We start from the raw sequence: 17,105 nt of genomic DNA on the forward strand, positions 1-17,105 counted from the left end.
TGCCTCCCAGATATCTCTAGCAGTTGCTACATACAGTAAGGGTCGGCCAATCTGTGGCTCCATACTATTGATGAGGACAAAACGTAATAGAGAATCCTCCCCTTTCCAGATTCTTTCTTGAGGATCACCTGGGATAGGTTTCAGAATTTCTCCTGTCAGATACCCGAATTTGTGCCTTCCTTCGAGGGCCATTCTGATCAACTGAAACTAGGAAAAATAATTCTCCCCATTCAGTTTTTCTCCTACCAGAAATCCTGCAGTATTTCCTATTGAGCCAATTAAATAAGTTGTATTGGGAAAAATCGAGAACGAATTTATCGGATTCTCTATGGTGACTGATTGAGGGTTTGGGCCAAGGGCCGTTTCCAAATCTGAAATCTGCATTTGAAGATAGGCCAATCTGCATCGAACATCGTCAGGGTACTGAGCCGAACACCCATGATTTGGTGCGGCTAGAAAAAAACCTTCGACCGACGGCTGGTTGTGAGAGGAACCAGCTGGGTATGCTAGAATCAGGTCGGGTCTTGGAAAGACAACGACGACATCAGAGCAGCAGTCCGGATCTGCACCTGGGAGAACGGTGGTTGGACAAAGGCAGACGTGATCGGCTCCTCTCCTCGGTTTGGCTCCTGAAGTGGTCGTGGCTGGGCAGAGAAAGGAACGGCCGGCGACTCGTGCAGTCTGATCGGCTCCTCTCCTCGGTTCGGCTCCCGAAGTGGTCGCGGCTGGGCAAAGAAAGGAACGGCTGGCGCGAGCAAGGGTTTTTGCGGACCGATCGCATGGTTTTTTTCCTTTGACGGAACCCTCGGTCGACGTCGACGGTGCTCTTTGCGGCGGCTGGACGCCAGCTATGGTGGCTGGAAGAAGTTGCGGTAGGGCAGATTGGAGATATTCTTTTACAGCTTCTTAGATAACAGCTTTCACGTCCATGATTGGAGCTTTGTCTGTAGAAGATGTCTGTGGTTGGTTCTCGTCAATGACGGCTAGGGTTTCGTCGCCATGCTCTGATACCATGATGAAATATAAGAAAAGAGAGACCAACACACAGTTTACATGGAAACCCTAGAACAGGGAGAAAAAGCACGATACAGACCTTTTTCTTATTATTTTTTAATTGATACACTAAATACAAGAGAATATGGTGAATAAATAGACAGTAGAGAGCCCTAGGGTAGAAGACAATTACAATAATACCCCTAGGGAAAAAGCCTACTTTCAACATCTATCACTACAATTTCTTTTTAATATATAAAAGAACATTCAAACTAATTTAAACTTATAAAACTCGTTTTTAATCATTCACAATTAACTTCTTATATATCCACAAACTCATAAAAAAAACAAATATTTTTAAGATCCAAGTTCTTATTCTATATAAACAATTCAGACAAAAGACTCCAAAAATTTCGATTAACTAATCAAACTTAGGCTTATTAAAAGCACAGGTTAATTTTTTTTTTCTTAGTTTCTTTGGAGGAATTAAAATTCTACCAACCATTAAATATCCATAAACGATCATATTTAGCAAAGAGCAAAAGGATTTTTTTAGCAAAAGGGTTGAATTGTACGTAATAGAGAATGACTAATTAAAACGTGAGAGGAATTTAATAAAAAGGCTAAAAAAAGGGCTACGAGGGAACATTTGATTTCTTCTTTTGTCCTTTTTAGTTGATGGTCATTGAAATATTTTAGGTAATTTCATATTTAAATCATTAAAAATTCTCATTTTATCATGAATATCTACTGCACATTAAATAAAGAGAGTAAATTTTTTTAAAAAAAATTATATTTTACCCTCTAATCTCTTATTCACTAATTTTTTTAAATCACATTTTATCTCTAATATATCAATTTTAATAAAAGTAAAAAAAACAAAACAAATCAAATTATGATTTGAGATCTAAATTTTCTCTATAAATAGCTAATTTCGTTAATAGCAACATCTTTCCAATGTTTCCTTTCTTTTTTTTAAATAGTTTAACTTCTTTGTTAAGATATTACCTCTCTCTTTTGAGTAACATATATCATATTTTTCATTTTTTTTTTCACTTTTTACTTTTCTAAAAACACATAGAGTTATTTATTGTAACTTTTTTTTTATACGATTTTATAGTTTTTTTCTATACATGCAGTAGATTCACATGTCGATCCTCACATATTGACAAGGGTGAAGATAAAACCAAATTTCTAAGTTCAAACAATTTAGATGTCAACAGAGTGATAGAGAAGAGAGTGATTATTTTAATACTTTTGTAGTTTTTTTCATATTTTAATTTTGTTAAATGCAAACCAATGAGTTTAGGTGTTCATAGTAAGTTTTACTATTTTTTACATGCTTTTGTTTTTTTTCTCTCTCTTTAAATTTGTTGTAAATACACACCAATTCATAAAAAATTGAAATAAAGTTTAAAATCAAGAAGAAGATCGTTGCAAATCAAAAGAGATCAAGTTTTTAAGATTTCTATTTGCATAGGAAAAAAAAATATTTTTGTTGAAATTAAAATTAAAAAAATTAAATTAGGAGGATAATCAAATATATTTTCAACTAAGAAATAATCATTATGAAATTTCATACCAAATAAAGAAAAAATAATAATATTTTATTTTAATTAAAGTTTGAAATAAAAAGGGCAATCATATCATCCAAATTAATTAAGAAAACTTAATATAGATAAGATTATAACAAAAAGAATTAATAATATTTTTCTTTAAATTAAAGTTTAAAATTAAGAGAATAAAAAAATGATTACAATTTTTTTTAGAAAAAAAATCGTGGTTTAAATCAAAATTTGAAATTATGATTATTATCCAGAAATTTAATAAAATCGAAGTTTAAAAAATCCTAGATTAAATCAAGGATTATTATCACGCAATTTTAGAAAAATAAAATAATTATTTTAATTTAATTTGGAGTTTAAAATAGAAGAATAACCAAAATTATCCAATAAAAAAATTTTAAAAAATAAAAAAGAACTATCACAATTTTTTTTTTTTAAAAAAAAAAAAATTGTTTAAATTAGAGTTTGAAATTAGGAAGACAATCAAATCATCAAAATAAAATAAGAAAAAAAATCACATTTGTTCTCTAACTAATATTTATTTTACATTAAATAAATTTTTTTCAAAAAATCACATTTTATATCTAACTAATATCTTAAATAAAGGAAAATGTATTTTTTTTAAAAAAAATCACATTTTATCGTTAACTAATATCTATTTTTTAAAAGAAAAAAATAAAATTTTTAAAGGAAAAAAACAATTCTTTTAAAAAAATCACATTTCATCTCTAACAACCTTCACTCCTTTATATAATACACACACATACTTCACCTTAAACAAAGGTATTTTTTTAAAAATAAAATTACATCTTATTTCTAATTAATATCTACCCCACATAAACATTTTCAAAAAATCACTTTTTTCTTACTTAAGGTATGTTATCTGTTTTAATCCTTTTTTTTATCATTTAATAAAAATTGTGTTTTTTTAACGTTTGTGAAATTGAGATTTAGATGGAATAGTTTTTTCAACTTATACATGTACATTTCATTTGCATCATCATGAAATATGTTATGAAATAGTATATGTACTAGTTATTTTAAATGGTAAAATTGTTGCAAAAATTTTTAAGTATAGACTTTTATAACTATTTTGGTTTATTTATAAATAAATAAATTTGTTCCTTTTTTTAATTTGAAAATAGCCCCTAAAAATATAATAGGTTAAAATTTGTATTTCCCAAAAAAAAAAATCTAAAAATGAAAAGTGAAAAAATGGTGGAAACATGGGACGATCATCAGCATCTCCAAAGTCTCTGTTGTTCCTCAAAATTCGGTTCCCATTATTTTCCCACAACCAAGAAAACTACCAAAAAAAAAAAGAAATTAATAAGAAAAAAAATATAAACCGTCAAATACCTTTCTTTTCGATTTCATAACCATATTTTTGGGTCTATATTTTTTGACATGTTCAGCTTTGAAGCCAAATTCATGCACAGAGGAGATTCAACCTGAGGCCTTCCACTTCATGACGAGAAGAAGGGTGCTAGAGTTCGACCACGAGGATGGCGGGAAACTCGGTGGTGTCGACGTCGTTAAACATGTCACCTCCTTCCGCCGCCACGTCCATCCACATTTGCGGCGGCCGGGATGTTATGTGGTTGGCTGTTTGATGCTCTTGGCGTTTTCTACCATTTCTTTGTTCGTTAAGTTCATGTTGCTTAATTCTTATGAAGAAATGAGGGTTATGATAGGGCAAAATGGGGGTCGTGCTACTAGTTTCATTGTCATCCCCCGTAAAAATATGTACCAATCAAATAATGCTTTGAGCCAAGGAGAGGATGATTCTGCTAAAACCATCCCCCCAAAACTTCAGGTTACAATATCCTTTTAATGACTGCTACCTTATGTTTTTTGTTCTTCTATGAAACATTGCAGTCTAAAATTTTCCTATTGGTTTATGGTAGTTAGATTTCAGAGATATGGAAGCAACCAGAAAGTGAAGGCTATTACAAATGCATCAATGTAACAAAGAGCCAACCATGTAAGTAGAGATATCCACCGGATGAAATGTGAAATGGAGCCAAAGATGGCTTCCCGAACCTTGCATCGGGAAATTTGTGAGAATCGAGTTTTCCGGAGAGAAATTTTCCTCATTTGATTTTTTTCTTAAAAAAAATCAATTAACTAAAATTACTACTCGTAAAAGTTTTAATTAAATAGCTAAATTTTTTATATGATTAATTTCACGTGAACCATTTGAAATTAAAAAGAAATTACTCAAATTTTACCAATTAAAGTATTCATATATATAATCTAAATTTAAATGTTTAATACACGTATTCATTATGATATATTCAGGGAATGATGGTGAAACAAGGGGCTACCTTCTTGCTCGAGCCAATGGTGGATTGAATCAGATGAAAACTGGGGTCCATTTCATTTTTCAACTCACATTCAATATGAATAAGTTTTGATTAAAGCTGAACGGTTCATTTGTTTGCTTATTAATTCGATCATAATTTTGTGCAGATTAGTGACCTGGTTGCTATAGCAAAACTCATGAATGCAACTCTTGTTCTTCCTTCTTTGGATCACAAATCCTTTTGGACTGACTCGAGGTCATTATCGTTAGCTTATAATCATAATTCCTAGGATGATAAAACTATTTGAGTTATTTAATTATAAGAATGTCATTTCCACAGTGATTTTAAAGATATATTCAACTGGCAAAACTTCATTGATGTCCTGAAGGATGAAGTTCATGTATTAGAGTCTCTTCCCTCAAACCTTGCAAGTATCCAGCCCTTTGAAACTGCACCAGTTTCTTGGTCTAAAGTATTCACAGCACCTTTATTGATTCATTCATTTTCTCTCCATCTCTCTTAAGAATGTCATTCTAAGTGTTAAGTATATGCAGCCTCGATATTATAGAGTACATATGGCATCCTTGTTGAAGCAACACAAAGTCCTCCACTTAACACACACAGATTCTCGGTTAGCCAACAATGGTATTGCAGAACAGATACAGAAACTACGGTGTCGGGCAATGTATGAAGCTTTAAGGTTCAATACCGATATTGAACAACTTGGAAACAAGTTAGCTGCTAGACTCAGAAGTAACGGCAAACCTTATTTAGCTCTGCATCTAAGGTAAGAACAATCTGGCTGCTTCCTGCTTCTACATTCAAGGCTCAAGCCTTACCCAGACGGATTCTCTGAAAATTCAATATATTCCTGATAGCAAATATATTTTATTGTAGATACGAAAAAGACATGTTGGCGTTCACAGGCTGCAGTCACAACCTTACCGAAGAGGAAGATGAAGAGCTGATGGGTCTAAGGTTTCACGTAAGACACTGGAAGGTTAAAGACATAAATGGTACCCAGCAAAGACTATTAGGGGAATGTCCCATGACACCAAGAGAGGTTGGTATCTTTCTTGAGGCAATGGGGTATCCTTCTGATACAAATATCTACATCGTTGCTGGCAATATTTACAGCAAGAGCGGGATTACACCGCTAAAAGATAAGTATCCTAATATCTTCACACATTCATCTCTGGCAACTGAAGAGGAATTGCAGCCTATCAAACAATATCAGAACCAGTTGGCTGCTTTAGACTACGTTGTAGCAGTAGAGAGTGATGTTTTCGTTTACACCTATGATGGGAACATGGCTAAAGCTGTCCAAGGTCACAGGAGATTTGAAGGGTTTCGAAAAACCATCAGCCCTGACAGGTATAGAGATACATATCGACAGATCGGTAGTCGAAAATTTCTCCAAATCCAAACAAAGTTAAAATATGGTAGGAATAAACAAATCCTAAATGAGAATCCTAAAATCCTAAATTAACTAAATCCTGTCAACTGAGCCAGTACAGTACTTTCGTGAGTTATTTCACGATAGGTATTGTAGGAGGTTTCAACTCCTAAATGGAAGTCCAACATTAACTTGGTCTCAAGTTTTTAAAAGGAACGTGACAGCTAGAGAATCTAAGTCTACAGGGTGAAATAATTTCAACTTGATGAAACTACCAAGAAAAAATGAATTGGAAAAGAGTTTTTGTCTCAATCTGATGCTATCGTCTATTTTCAGGACAAACTTTGTGAATTTGATAGACCAATTGGACAGTGGAGTGTTAAGCTGGGAAGAGTTCTCTTCTAAAGTTAACGAATTACATAAAGAGAGAACAGGATTACCATATCCCAGACGCCCAGGGAAATCTTCAAAACTGGAGGAGAACTTCTACGCTAATCCTTATCCTGGTTGCATCTGCCACAAGTCTGATGGCAAGAACTGAGAAGCATAGCTAGAAGAAGGGAAGCAAGTCTTGAGGCTGAAAATCACATGGTCATACACAGAAAGGCCATGGTTTGGTACACTTGGGTCAGGAAAACCTCATGCTTCAGCAACTACAAATGAATGCTGGGAACTTCGAGAAATTGAAGTGGCAGATGGTTTGCTCCTGTAGTATAACAACTGGCAAATGAAAAGCCAGTCTTCGAGTAGATTAGTTCCTTCAAGGAAGATAGTTATACGGTCCCCCCAAAAAAAGAAGATATTTACCTGGAAACCAATTACATTGTAACTATTTGAGTCCAATATGAAAGAAAATACTTGCAGTAACAAAGATGTGGTCTAAATTCCATCGGTGATTTCTTCTTTTTCTTGTTCTATATGAATGTAGTATAACATAAATGTGATACAACAATCAATCCCATCAGCTGTACCAATCAAGAAAGAGAATTGAAAAGGTGAGCACAAATAGAAAAAGCAGAAGGAAGGTTCTGCTGCTGCTATTCCGCTGAATTGCTTGGGTAAGTTCTTTATTACCAAGCTCGACATTCTTTGTAGCTTCAACAGCCTAATTTGTAAGTTAAGAAAAGAAAGCAAATAAGAAGTTCAGTACTTATAAGAACCGAGAATAGTGCTCAACTTAATTTTATTCTGAGAGACATTAAAAAGGAATTGCAATAACCATTGAGAGTTGAGAGATAATGTGAAGAGGACATGAACTGAGTTAGAAATGCTGACCTGTTCATAAAGATGTTCAATTTGTTGTGCTTGCTGCAAAACGTGAGTAGACATAAGGTGATTTAAAGCAGACATCTCTACCATCTTAGTTTCTGTTTCTTGGACTGCGTCGAGAAGACTAGTCAACTCAACCTACAAATTTGGAAGAAAACAGCCAAGTTCACAACTTTTACACAAGAAGAAAGCTGGATTCAACAAACAAAATTAACAAATGATAGAACGGCTTTTCCAAGATCTTTACACATCCTTTAACTGTTATAGTTTAAATTTCCTTGTTGCAAATTGGAGACGTCTTTTGCAGTTTCATGATGCCCCTTTTGTAGAACTTCGGATATTTCATTCAATCAATGAGATTGTTTTATAATTAAAAAAAAATTAATAATAACAATAATAAATAAACAAGCACTCTCATCAAAATCTGTTTCACTTCCAAATTTAGATTACCTGAAGTGCACGAGTTTCGTCATCCAACAGTTGTTGGGCTCGGACAGGTTGATGCTCAAAATTATCAGGTTCGCTCAGCTCTGTATTATTATACTCAGGGGTATTGGCAGAACGTGGTTTATTTACTTGGTTCAGTTTTCTTCTTGGTACAGCTTTGCTTATGATATCTTGAAACCGAATGGCTCTTAGCTTATCAAATTGTGATGTTACCGAATGGAGTTTTTCACTCAAAATTAGAACCTGCATTCAAACGAAGGAAACTTCAAATTCGAGAATGAAACTACTTTAGATGGAAGTGTGGGAAGGATATGCCCGCGAAAAATATAAAAAATAGTACATTTAAAATAACATATGCAAAATTTTTCACTAAAAGAATGTCTCTACTATCTACATTCGTGAAAGATGAAAACTAACAACTTTTTAAAAGAGATGACAATCCAACCAACATGATAGCCTTGAAGGAGGCCAGGACTTGGGAATTGATAATAAATATGGAGAATGCCAATGCTAAATATTTAATTCATGGAGCCTAAGCAGGTAGAAGAATAAGAGTGTGGAGAACGTAACGAGGTAAACAATTTCAAATTAATTTGAACTGTAGATAGGGCAAGAAAATTCAGTGACTCACTTCTTCCTCAAGTAAGGGTATGGGTAAGTAGTTTGGAGAAGTGTGCAAACTAGCACAAGTCAAATAAACCAGTAAATAAGAACAGAAATAAAAAAACAACACTCACCACCCCATGTTTGTGTGCAATAGTATCAGCATTGGAATCCTCAGTCCTAGGGCCAAGCCATCCCTTTGAGCGTACATCATCCTCATTAATGCTGTTTTTTAGGATATCAAGTTGTTCCTGGCATGCTTTGATGAAGGCAGTTACCTGTGCATAATTACAACATACATAATCTGCATTACCTTAAGGAAATACATACAGACAATAAAATATTCAAAAGGAAACTCAATAAAGTTCATTATCTACTAAGCTATGGATATCAAAATGTGCCAAGAACGAAAATTACTTTATTAGAAAGAATACTAATCAATAAAGGACTAACTTGTATGTGAAGAAAAAATGGGAAGAAAAAACAGTCCAGCACTTTTACCTTCATGAATGTCGTACCAAATGAATTATGACTAAGCTTAACCACACAAAAAAAAGTGTGACCTGATTAAAATAAACTCTCACCTTGAGAAACTTTTCTTTTTAGTCACAAGATTTATCAAGCAATCTTATTATTTCCATATAGACTGGTAGAGTGGCATTCTTACTTAGTGATCTTACTTGGATAGCTCACCTCATGTTCAATATTGTCTCTCTCTTGATCTGTTGTGCGATACATATCTACATAGTCTTTTTGATGTTTCAACATAAACTCTTCAAGAGCAGCAATGCTTTCAAGCTGATTCAAGACAAGTAAAGGAGTCAAACATGATGATGTTGCATGTACATATGCATTTTTAGTGACACAAGTGTTTGAGCAAAATTTTTTCATACATTGGGAAGTTGTAATTCACGAAACAAATCTTTGAAAGAAATAAGGCTAAGATACGACTAAGTTTAAGATGCAACTAAGTTCTCAAGAGAAAGAAAGAAATACCAAAACACTTCAATATTGATAGTTCTACCGTTTTCAGGGAAGCTTTGATGAAAGGCGACCTTTTCCGAGGTTTCTGAATGATGAAAGATGCCATAATAGCCGCCAACTTGGACTGAAAAATCATTGTACTTAACATCAGGATATTTCAAGAGAAACACTAAAACATTCGTAATTGATAACAAGAATTTCTTGTTGTGGCAGCACAGAAACCACACTCATGGTTGCTGCTGGTAAAAGAACATCTTCAATGAACTTGAAGAACACAGATAATCTTTAAAAGACAAAAAATTGTAATCCACGCATCGCATGCTAAACAAGTTAAAATCTTTCACCAGAAATATATAGCCCAAATTTCACATCAGCAAGCGACCATACACTTTAAGGAGAGCATACGAACCTCACTATACTCTAACGAAATAGCACCGTGCCGCACAACATCTTTGAAATCTTCAGTCCTATCCCTGAACTTCGCCATTCCCTTATCAAGGAAGCTGAAAACGTATTAATAAGCTAAACAACTATGACTGACATGAATGAACTATAGACTATAGGACTGGTATTAGGGGATTAAGGGCATAATAGGAATTAGATAGGGAATTAGTTATAATTGTTGGTTATAAATAGAGGGGGAGTGGAATGTAGGGGTGAGCAATATTTGATATATGAATTAAAGCTTGAGAGTTATCTCAAGATTAGAAGGGTTGAAATACCTCCAACACTTGGCTTATCTTGTATTTATGTTACTTTCTATATTTCAACTGGAAGAGAAAGTGCTGGAGTTGGAAGAGAGGCAAGCGACATTGGAATCAAAGATAAATCTGCAATTCAAGAAGTTTAACGGAAGGCTTGATTTTCTGTCGGAACAGTTGAATTTGGTTTTGTATCGCCTGGAGACTTGGATGGGTGGTGATCGAGGGTCAGCTTCATCGGAAGAAGCGGTGATAAAAAAAAGAGAAAGGAATTATGGAACCAAAGAAGTTCGAGCGAGGACGATGAAGAAGAAATCGGAAAATAAACGAGGAAAGAAAAGAAAGCACAAGAGGAACGATTGAAAGAAAATGAAGGTTCGAAAGAAGAGAAAAGAGAAGAACGTTAAAGACTATTACCGGAAGCACCGATGCGGGTGGTTGGAGGTGAAGCTTTGGAGAAGAAGCCGAAGATTGCAAGAATGGTCAGAGAAAAATAAAATCATGGGCGAGGGCCATCACCGGCGGCGAAGGTACGAACAGCGACGATGGGAGAAGAAACCTCAGGGACGGCGCATGTCCAATTTTCATAAGGATGTGTTCTCAGTGACGGAGGCGAATGTTCTTCGAGGAGAATATCGGCGGTTGAGGGTTCGAAAGTGGGAGACGATGAACTGGAAAAGGTTCCGATGCAAGGGACGAGCGGAGATAGCAGAGGGATCGGAATGGGAGCTTGAACAAATCGTTGATGGAGTCTTTCGCCGGCGACGATCGTGGAGACAAACCGAGACGAGAGTTTGGGGAAGGGGTTGCAAGTTTCGTTAGAAAAATGCAAAGGTTTACCGAAGACCGGCGACGGCGCAAGCTTCGTGAAGGGCGGCCATGGTGAATGGGGTTCACGAAGAAAACAGAGGAAGATAATAATAATAATTAAAAAAAAAAAAAAAACAAGAAGAAGAAGAAGGAAAAAGATGAAGCCCTAGTCACTTGGGTTGTTAGGAAAAAGAAGAATCTGGGTAGTTGGGCATCACGTGGGTTATTTTGGCATGCTGTTATTGGGCTGATGGGCTGGGTTTAAGGAGTCAATGGTGGCCCATTGTTCTCGAAGGCAGTTTTGGGGCTTTTATTAACATTAAGTTTGGGTTGTTCTTTTATATGATTCCTTAAACACACACACACAAAGGGTTTTTGCTATGTACCCACACCTTGAGGTCAAAGTGTGTTTTAGGGGCCAGTAATGATAAAATTAGTATTCGGAGATTATTAGGGTATTAAGGGCATAATAGGAATGATAGAGAATTAGTTATAATTGTTGTTTATAAATAGAGGAAGAGTGGAATGGAGCGGTGAGCAATATTTGGTATATGAATTAGGGCTTGAGAGTTATCTCAAGATTGGGAGAGTCCAAGTACCTCGAACACTTGGTTTAACTTATATTTCCCTTGCTTTCTATATTTCAATATATTCGGGTTCTTTTCCAATTATCTTCGATAGGCCTAATTAATCAAGAACAATACTGAGTTGATGAAGAAATGGCCATGGGTAAAGCTATCTCTGTTTACTCAATGAGTTTCTGCTCGTTAGTCGATGGATTTTTCCTTCTATCCTTGATGAGTTGATGGAACTTGACGAGTGTTAATCATTATTCGGTCCTACTAGATGAGAACTAATCTTTACTCGAAGCAACTCGAAGAGGAAAATTCTTGACTTAATGCTACTCGATAAGAGAAATTCATGACTCGATGCAACTCGATACTCTGAAAACGTTGTGATTTGATTACAAGATCTTGTTTTCATTGATTGCAGAGTTACGTGGTTCGGCTAATAAGCCTACGTCCACAGGAAGATTCTCTTTTTTTCTCACTTGAAGATTTCTTACAACAGTTGTTGTTTACAGAAAAATAGTAAGTATAATGATTCTCTTTCTCTCTCTTTTGTTTTGATTAGTGGTATTTATAACACATACCATTTGACCGTTACAAGATAAAGTTTGTTATGTAAACTAAACTAGCTGAAGAAGTATTTGAGACATTGTTTTTACATAATGGAAATATAGTTATTTAACCCTTTATCTTCCTACCCAGAAGAGCACACTAGAATTAATATCCGAAATGAAAATTCTACACAACAGAAAACAAAAGATCGTCAGATGAGATTCAGAATAGAAATCCAAAGATCATTACTCAATTCCCTCCCTACCCTAAGGCATAAAAAATTTACTCATGGATAAAAGAGACTACGTAAAGAATCTAGAGATCCTTACAAAATGGAAATAAAGAGAGAAAAACATGAACGTATTGATATACTAGAGCATTTAATAAATTATGTCATCAAAATTTGACAAATCATTAAACAAAAAACACAGAATCAATAGTTTGTTTTAGCCTAGCGATGTGGAAATTGGAACTCACATTGTTGGTCTCCACAAAGATAAAATGGTAGAGAAAATGAATGCAGAAAATATAGCAAATTTAAGTATGCCGCGATTAATGAGAGTGAGTTCTTGTATGAAGTGAGGAATGAAATCCAGCTCTCAGATCGTGGAAACAAAGGGAGAATGGATGATTCTTCTCAAGAATTGTGTGCACGGTTCGGTTCGGATGAAACCAATGAACCAAACCGAACACCTTATATATTGTTAATCGATTGGCTTTTAGTGGCGGTCTGGAATTGGATCAGGTTCGGATTTTACACGAATGTCAAGAGTTAAGCCCAAAGTCATACCAGACCAAATAGCTCAATTTAAAAATATGAACTGAGAAACCAAATATTTAAAAAATTGATCACTTTGGTTGGTTCACTTCCTACACAAAAGGAGTGAAGTTGGGTCGGGTATTCTTAACAAATTGACCCGGTTCCCTATGGTGCATGGTCCGACCCAATTGCTCTACTTCACAGTAGGTCTGGTTGATTTTCTCATTGTTTCTTAGGGATAAAGATCGCGGGGGAATTTGTACGGATGACCCCTATTTAGGGGCTAACTCAAAATTTGGTCACACTTAAAAAAAAAAAAATCTCAAAATTTGGCCTTTTGTTGACGTCATTCACACTTGAAAGTACCCATTTTATCTCAAAATACGGCGTGAGGGCCCATTTCTAGCTCCTCACTCTTACTCCCGCTTCTCGCTCCTTTGTCATGATCCTCATAAAACACAACTGCGATTTTTCTCTTCAATTTTTCTTTTCATTTGTTCAGATCTTCCTCTCGTTTTTCTTGCTCCTAGTTTTCTGCTCCCATTCCTCACTCCCCACCCCTCTCTTCTTGTCTTGTTCTTCATCAGACACATTTGTAAGTTTTTTCTTCAAGAAAAAACTAAAGAAAAAAGAATAAAAAAAGAAAAACGAAAAAAATGGCGACATAAACGAAAATCTCCAGAGAACAAAAAATAAAATCGGCTAGAGGGCTGTGTAAATGAAATGAACCACCAAAAAAAAAAAGAAAAAAAAGAAAAAATATAAGAAGAAAATTAGGAAAGATGAAAAAGAAAGAATGGTCAAAAGAGTAAATTCACAGTGTAATGACATGCCAAATTTCATTTGTTTATAAAGGTGATACCAAATTTTGAGTGGCCCCGCATACAAATTTTCCAAGATCATCTAGGTGCTAAATTTTGAAAAATAATTTTGTGCTTATGGCGAATTGAGTCTAGAAGTTTCATTGGGAGTTGTTTCGAATCTTAACCCCTTAAATCTAGAGAAAATGGTGGAAGTAGATGTCGTTTTGAACTAAAATCTAAGTCAATAGGCGAGTTCAATAGCAACAAGATTTCAAATAATTCAAACCCAACTAAAAAAAAAAGAATTGAAAGAGAGAATAGAAACGAAGACCAGTGACCAGCGTGAGTAGTGAACGATGAACAACAACTAGCACTAATGATGATTACTGATGAGGAGAGATGGGATTTGCAATTTACGAGTGGGAAGAAGAAGAAATCAAAAGCCTATTTTCTAGTTATGGAGTGGTCGAACCATCAGTCGATTAGATCTTAATATAATCTAAATATAATCGATATGATTTGGTTCGGTTCCTTTCATCCCTAACAACTACCAGCGCGAATGATGGTATAAGCAGTGGTTTTTTTAGACGAACATAGAATTAGTAATTTTGAGAAAAGAAATTGATTTTAATTAGGAATGATTATGTAGAATTGGTGAATTTAATTACGGATGATTATGTATAAGTGATTTTCATATAATTGTTTTTAGTTATGTATTGGCCGTTGGGAGTGATTTTGAGATGGTCAAAATCACTTTTTCTCTTGCCAAAATCACTCTTCCTTAAAATTTGGATATTTGTCATGGACTAAAATTAAATTTAGAATCATATAAAATCATTTCAAATTGATTTTAGAATAATTAACTTATAGGTAATTTTTGTTGAGATGATTGACGTCGTAAAAATTACTATCTAGTTCAGTTTTGTTAAAATATTATTGGTTAGCTATTCGTGAATCTATTTTTCTATTTAAAATAATTTAGAAAATGATGATAGACATTGTCGTTAAATCCAAAATAATATTTGATTTCAGTACTTGTAAATTAACAAATAACTAGATCGAATGAGATATATATTTTCAATGTTTCTTTTATATTTATTATACATAAATTATGAGAGAACTATCCTTCTGGTCATATATGTTTGTAGCTTATTGAATATTAGTAGGAGGATGAGCTCAAGCCTCCTTGGCATTTGCAAAAATAATGAAGATATAAACTCTGAGTACTACGTTGTTGATCTTTTCTACAACTACCTATGGTGAATGGTGAAGGAACTCTTATCAAAGAGTACCTCTGAGCAGAAGCAAGATCGTTCTAAACTCATTGTGACCGAATTCACATTCACAATCAAACAGACAAGTTATGCATTAACAACAAATTATAGGCATGCCTTGAAACTTTTAACAATAAGAAGAGAACAAGATACATACCAGTTGAAGAATTCTTCTTCACAGAAATCTCGCTCTCGTCTAGGAAGCCAATCTCGCTCTCGCTGAGATCGTCCAAACCAGTCATCCACTAAATCATTATCGTCTATCCACGAACAAACTCCTCATGAACTCAGCAGTAAGGAAGACACTACCACTCGGAACCCTCGGTATTCTCGGAGTGAGAATCCAGGAGGTGTGGGTTCTATTGGATTTGGTAGAAGAAAGGAAGAAGAGATGATCGTTTACCACGACCACGCAAGTGGGAGATTTTGGGTGTCTATCATATAGACCATGCTTGATTGTTTAGGTAGAAGTACACGATCATGTAGTAAAAGGGGTGAGATCGTATAGACGATCGTTTAGTAAAACGCTCGAGCGCGTGATCGTTTAGAAAACGCTAGACGGTCATTTAGCAAAACCCATGCGATCGTTTAGTAAACTGCGCGCGTGTATACGATCGTTTAGAAAATGCTGAGCTATTGTGTATGCTCTCGGTTTACTATACGATAGGCAGTATACACAATCGGTGACCGAAATGTCTGATCTTTTGCAAAATGAAAACAGTTTTCATTTTATCCTTCAATTATAAAAACTGAATGCAACCTCCCACTAACTCATTCGGTTACGGAGAAAAAGTCGCTACAATTATCCCATAATTATTAAATAAAAAATAAATATAATCTTATTATATTTATAACCTATGGTTTAATATTACATCATATGGGACATATGAACCATAGTTCTTTTCTCCTCCACTTGAATCCATTAAGCTAAGAAGTGGACCATATGGACCTATGACTCGAAGCTCCAACGGTACGTGAATAGCTGACTAAACTCTTTAGCCACGAGATCTACCATCCGTTAACTGCCAGGCATTCCACTAAAGATCGATAATTGCACTCTTCTCACCACAGATATATTTCTGTGTCCATCGAATATAACCAATCAACAGTACGATAACCCCTCACAAATGCTCGTAAGTACAACTGGGCCAATTTACTATTTTTCCTCTGTAGTTACATCTAACTCCTTAAGTACCACTGATCCCTCTAATGAACAATACAACATAGTCCTACTATGTGTGGACACCTCTCGGGCTATGAGAAGGTGTGTGGCGCCACATCGTTCAAGCACCGGAATCAGGCCTTAAGAAAGTAATCTATCTACTTATCCCTACTTCAGAGAATGAGTGAATTCCATCTTGTGTAGCTGAGTTCCTAGCTCCCAAATTAGACGAATCCCCAAAGTAGTAGGTTTGAGTAGCGATCTGGTCGCTCACCCTCATGCAAATCAAAGGATCGCCCTCAAAGGTAGGAGTTTCTAACTCATTCAAGATTGAGATCATGTTACATATGGTCATCCTAGTGAAGTGAAGTCTCTGTCATGAACGACGTTATATAACAAGACTATAACACTTCGTGGTCCGATCTTATACAAACTCCTTTGTATATGTCGCCCCCGCTCGCATGTCTCCATATGAATGACTAGGATCAAACCATCTGTAGCAAGTCACAACACTTGTAACTATTCTACAAAGCGGGCCGCATCCGTAGAGTTACCAGGACAAGGTTTCCCTCCAATATCCATATACTACAAACCATTTTGGTTATCACTTAAGGCATGATCCACCTGTATGTCTCCACATACATGCTTAAGTTACAAACGACAACAAGAGATCTTAGTTTATTGGTTTGTAGTAAAGTAAATAAAACATCCAATGTTCCATAGACTAAAGTGAAGAAAAATATCATATATTAATACATCACAAGCGTTTGTGCAAAATTGTGTTTACAAACTACAGGACCCAACGAGAGTTTAGGGCATCATCCTCAACAATCTCTCACTAGTCGTAAAGCAAGTGTGGTGTACAAACAACTAGTACAAAACAATAGACTAGAGCACTAAGGCCCAGTACA

At 35.1% G+C, this 17,105-nt stretch overlaps 2 protein-coding genes across 8 annotated transcripts; one reads left to right on the top strand and one right to left on the bottom strand.

The window, feature by feature from the left end:
- Window positions 1-3,963: 3,963 nt before the first annotated feature.
- On the top strand, window positions 3,964-6,835 carry LOC120075852 (O-fucosyltransferase 19-like). Its single transcript, XM_090313033.1, is given in 9 exon segments — window positions 3,964-4,374; window positions 4,470-4,542; window positions 4,860-4,930; window positions 5,031-5,119; window positions 5,204-5,336; window positions 5,419-5,651; window positions 5,762-6,238; window positions 6,597-6,792; window positions 6,794-6,835. Coding segments are annotated over 9 exon segments (1,662 nt in total). The 5' UTR covers window positions 3,964-4,026.
- Window positions 6,836-7,135: 300 nt separating this feature from the next.
- SYP81 (syntaxin of plants 81) lies at window positions 7,136-11,234 on the bottom strand. Of its 7 annotated transcripts, none has more exons than XM_090313030.1 (9): window positions 10,682-11,220; window positions 10,286-10,496; window positions 9,973-10,053; window positions 9,604-9,687; window positions 9,273-9,377; window positions 8,714-8,857; window positions 7,980-8,219; window positions 7,536-7,667; window positions 7,136-7,365 (listed from the first exon to the last, which is right to left on the bottom strand). In XM_090313030.1, the coding sequence occupies exons 3-9, from the start codon at window positions 10,048-10,050 to the stop codon at window positions 7,222-7,224; spliced, it is 927 nt and encodes a 308-aa protein (XP_090169156.1). In that variant the 5' UTR covers window positions 10,051-10,053; window positions 10,286-10,496; window positions 10,682-11,220; the 3' UTR covers window positions 7,136-7,221. The 7 variants fall into 7 exon arrangements, with proteins under 7 accessions (XP_090169156.1, XP_090169153.1, XP_090169154.1 ...); XM_090313027.1 differs by having other exon boundaries at window positions 9,973-10,066; window positions 10,682-11,161; XM_090313028.1 differs by having other exon boundaries at window positions 9,973-10,066; window positions 10,286-10,469; window positions 10,682-11,152.
- Between the last annotated feature and the right edge of the window lie 5,871 nt (window positions 11,235-17,105).

The sequence above is a fragment of the Benincasa hispida genome, chromosome 4 (assembly GCF_027475165.1).
Source record: "Benincasa hispida cultivar pf3 chromosome 4, pf3_genome.v1.1, whole genome shotgun sequence".
Lineage (NCBI taxonomy): Eukaryota > Viridiplantae > Streptophyta > Magnoliopsida > Cucurbitales > Cucurbitaceae > Benincasa > Benincasa hispida.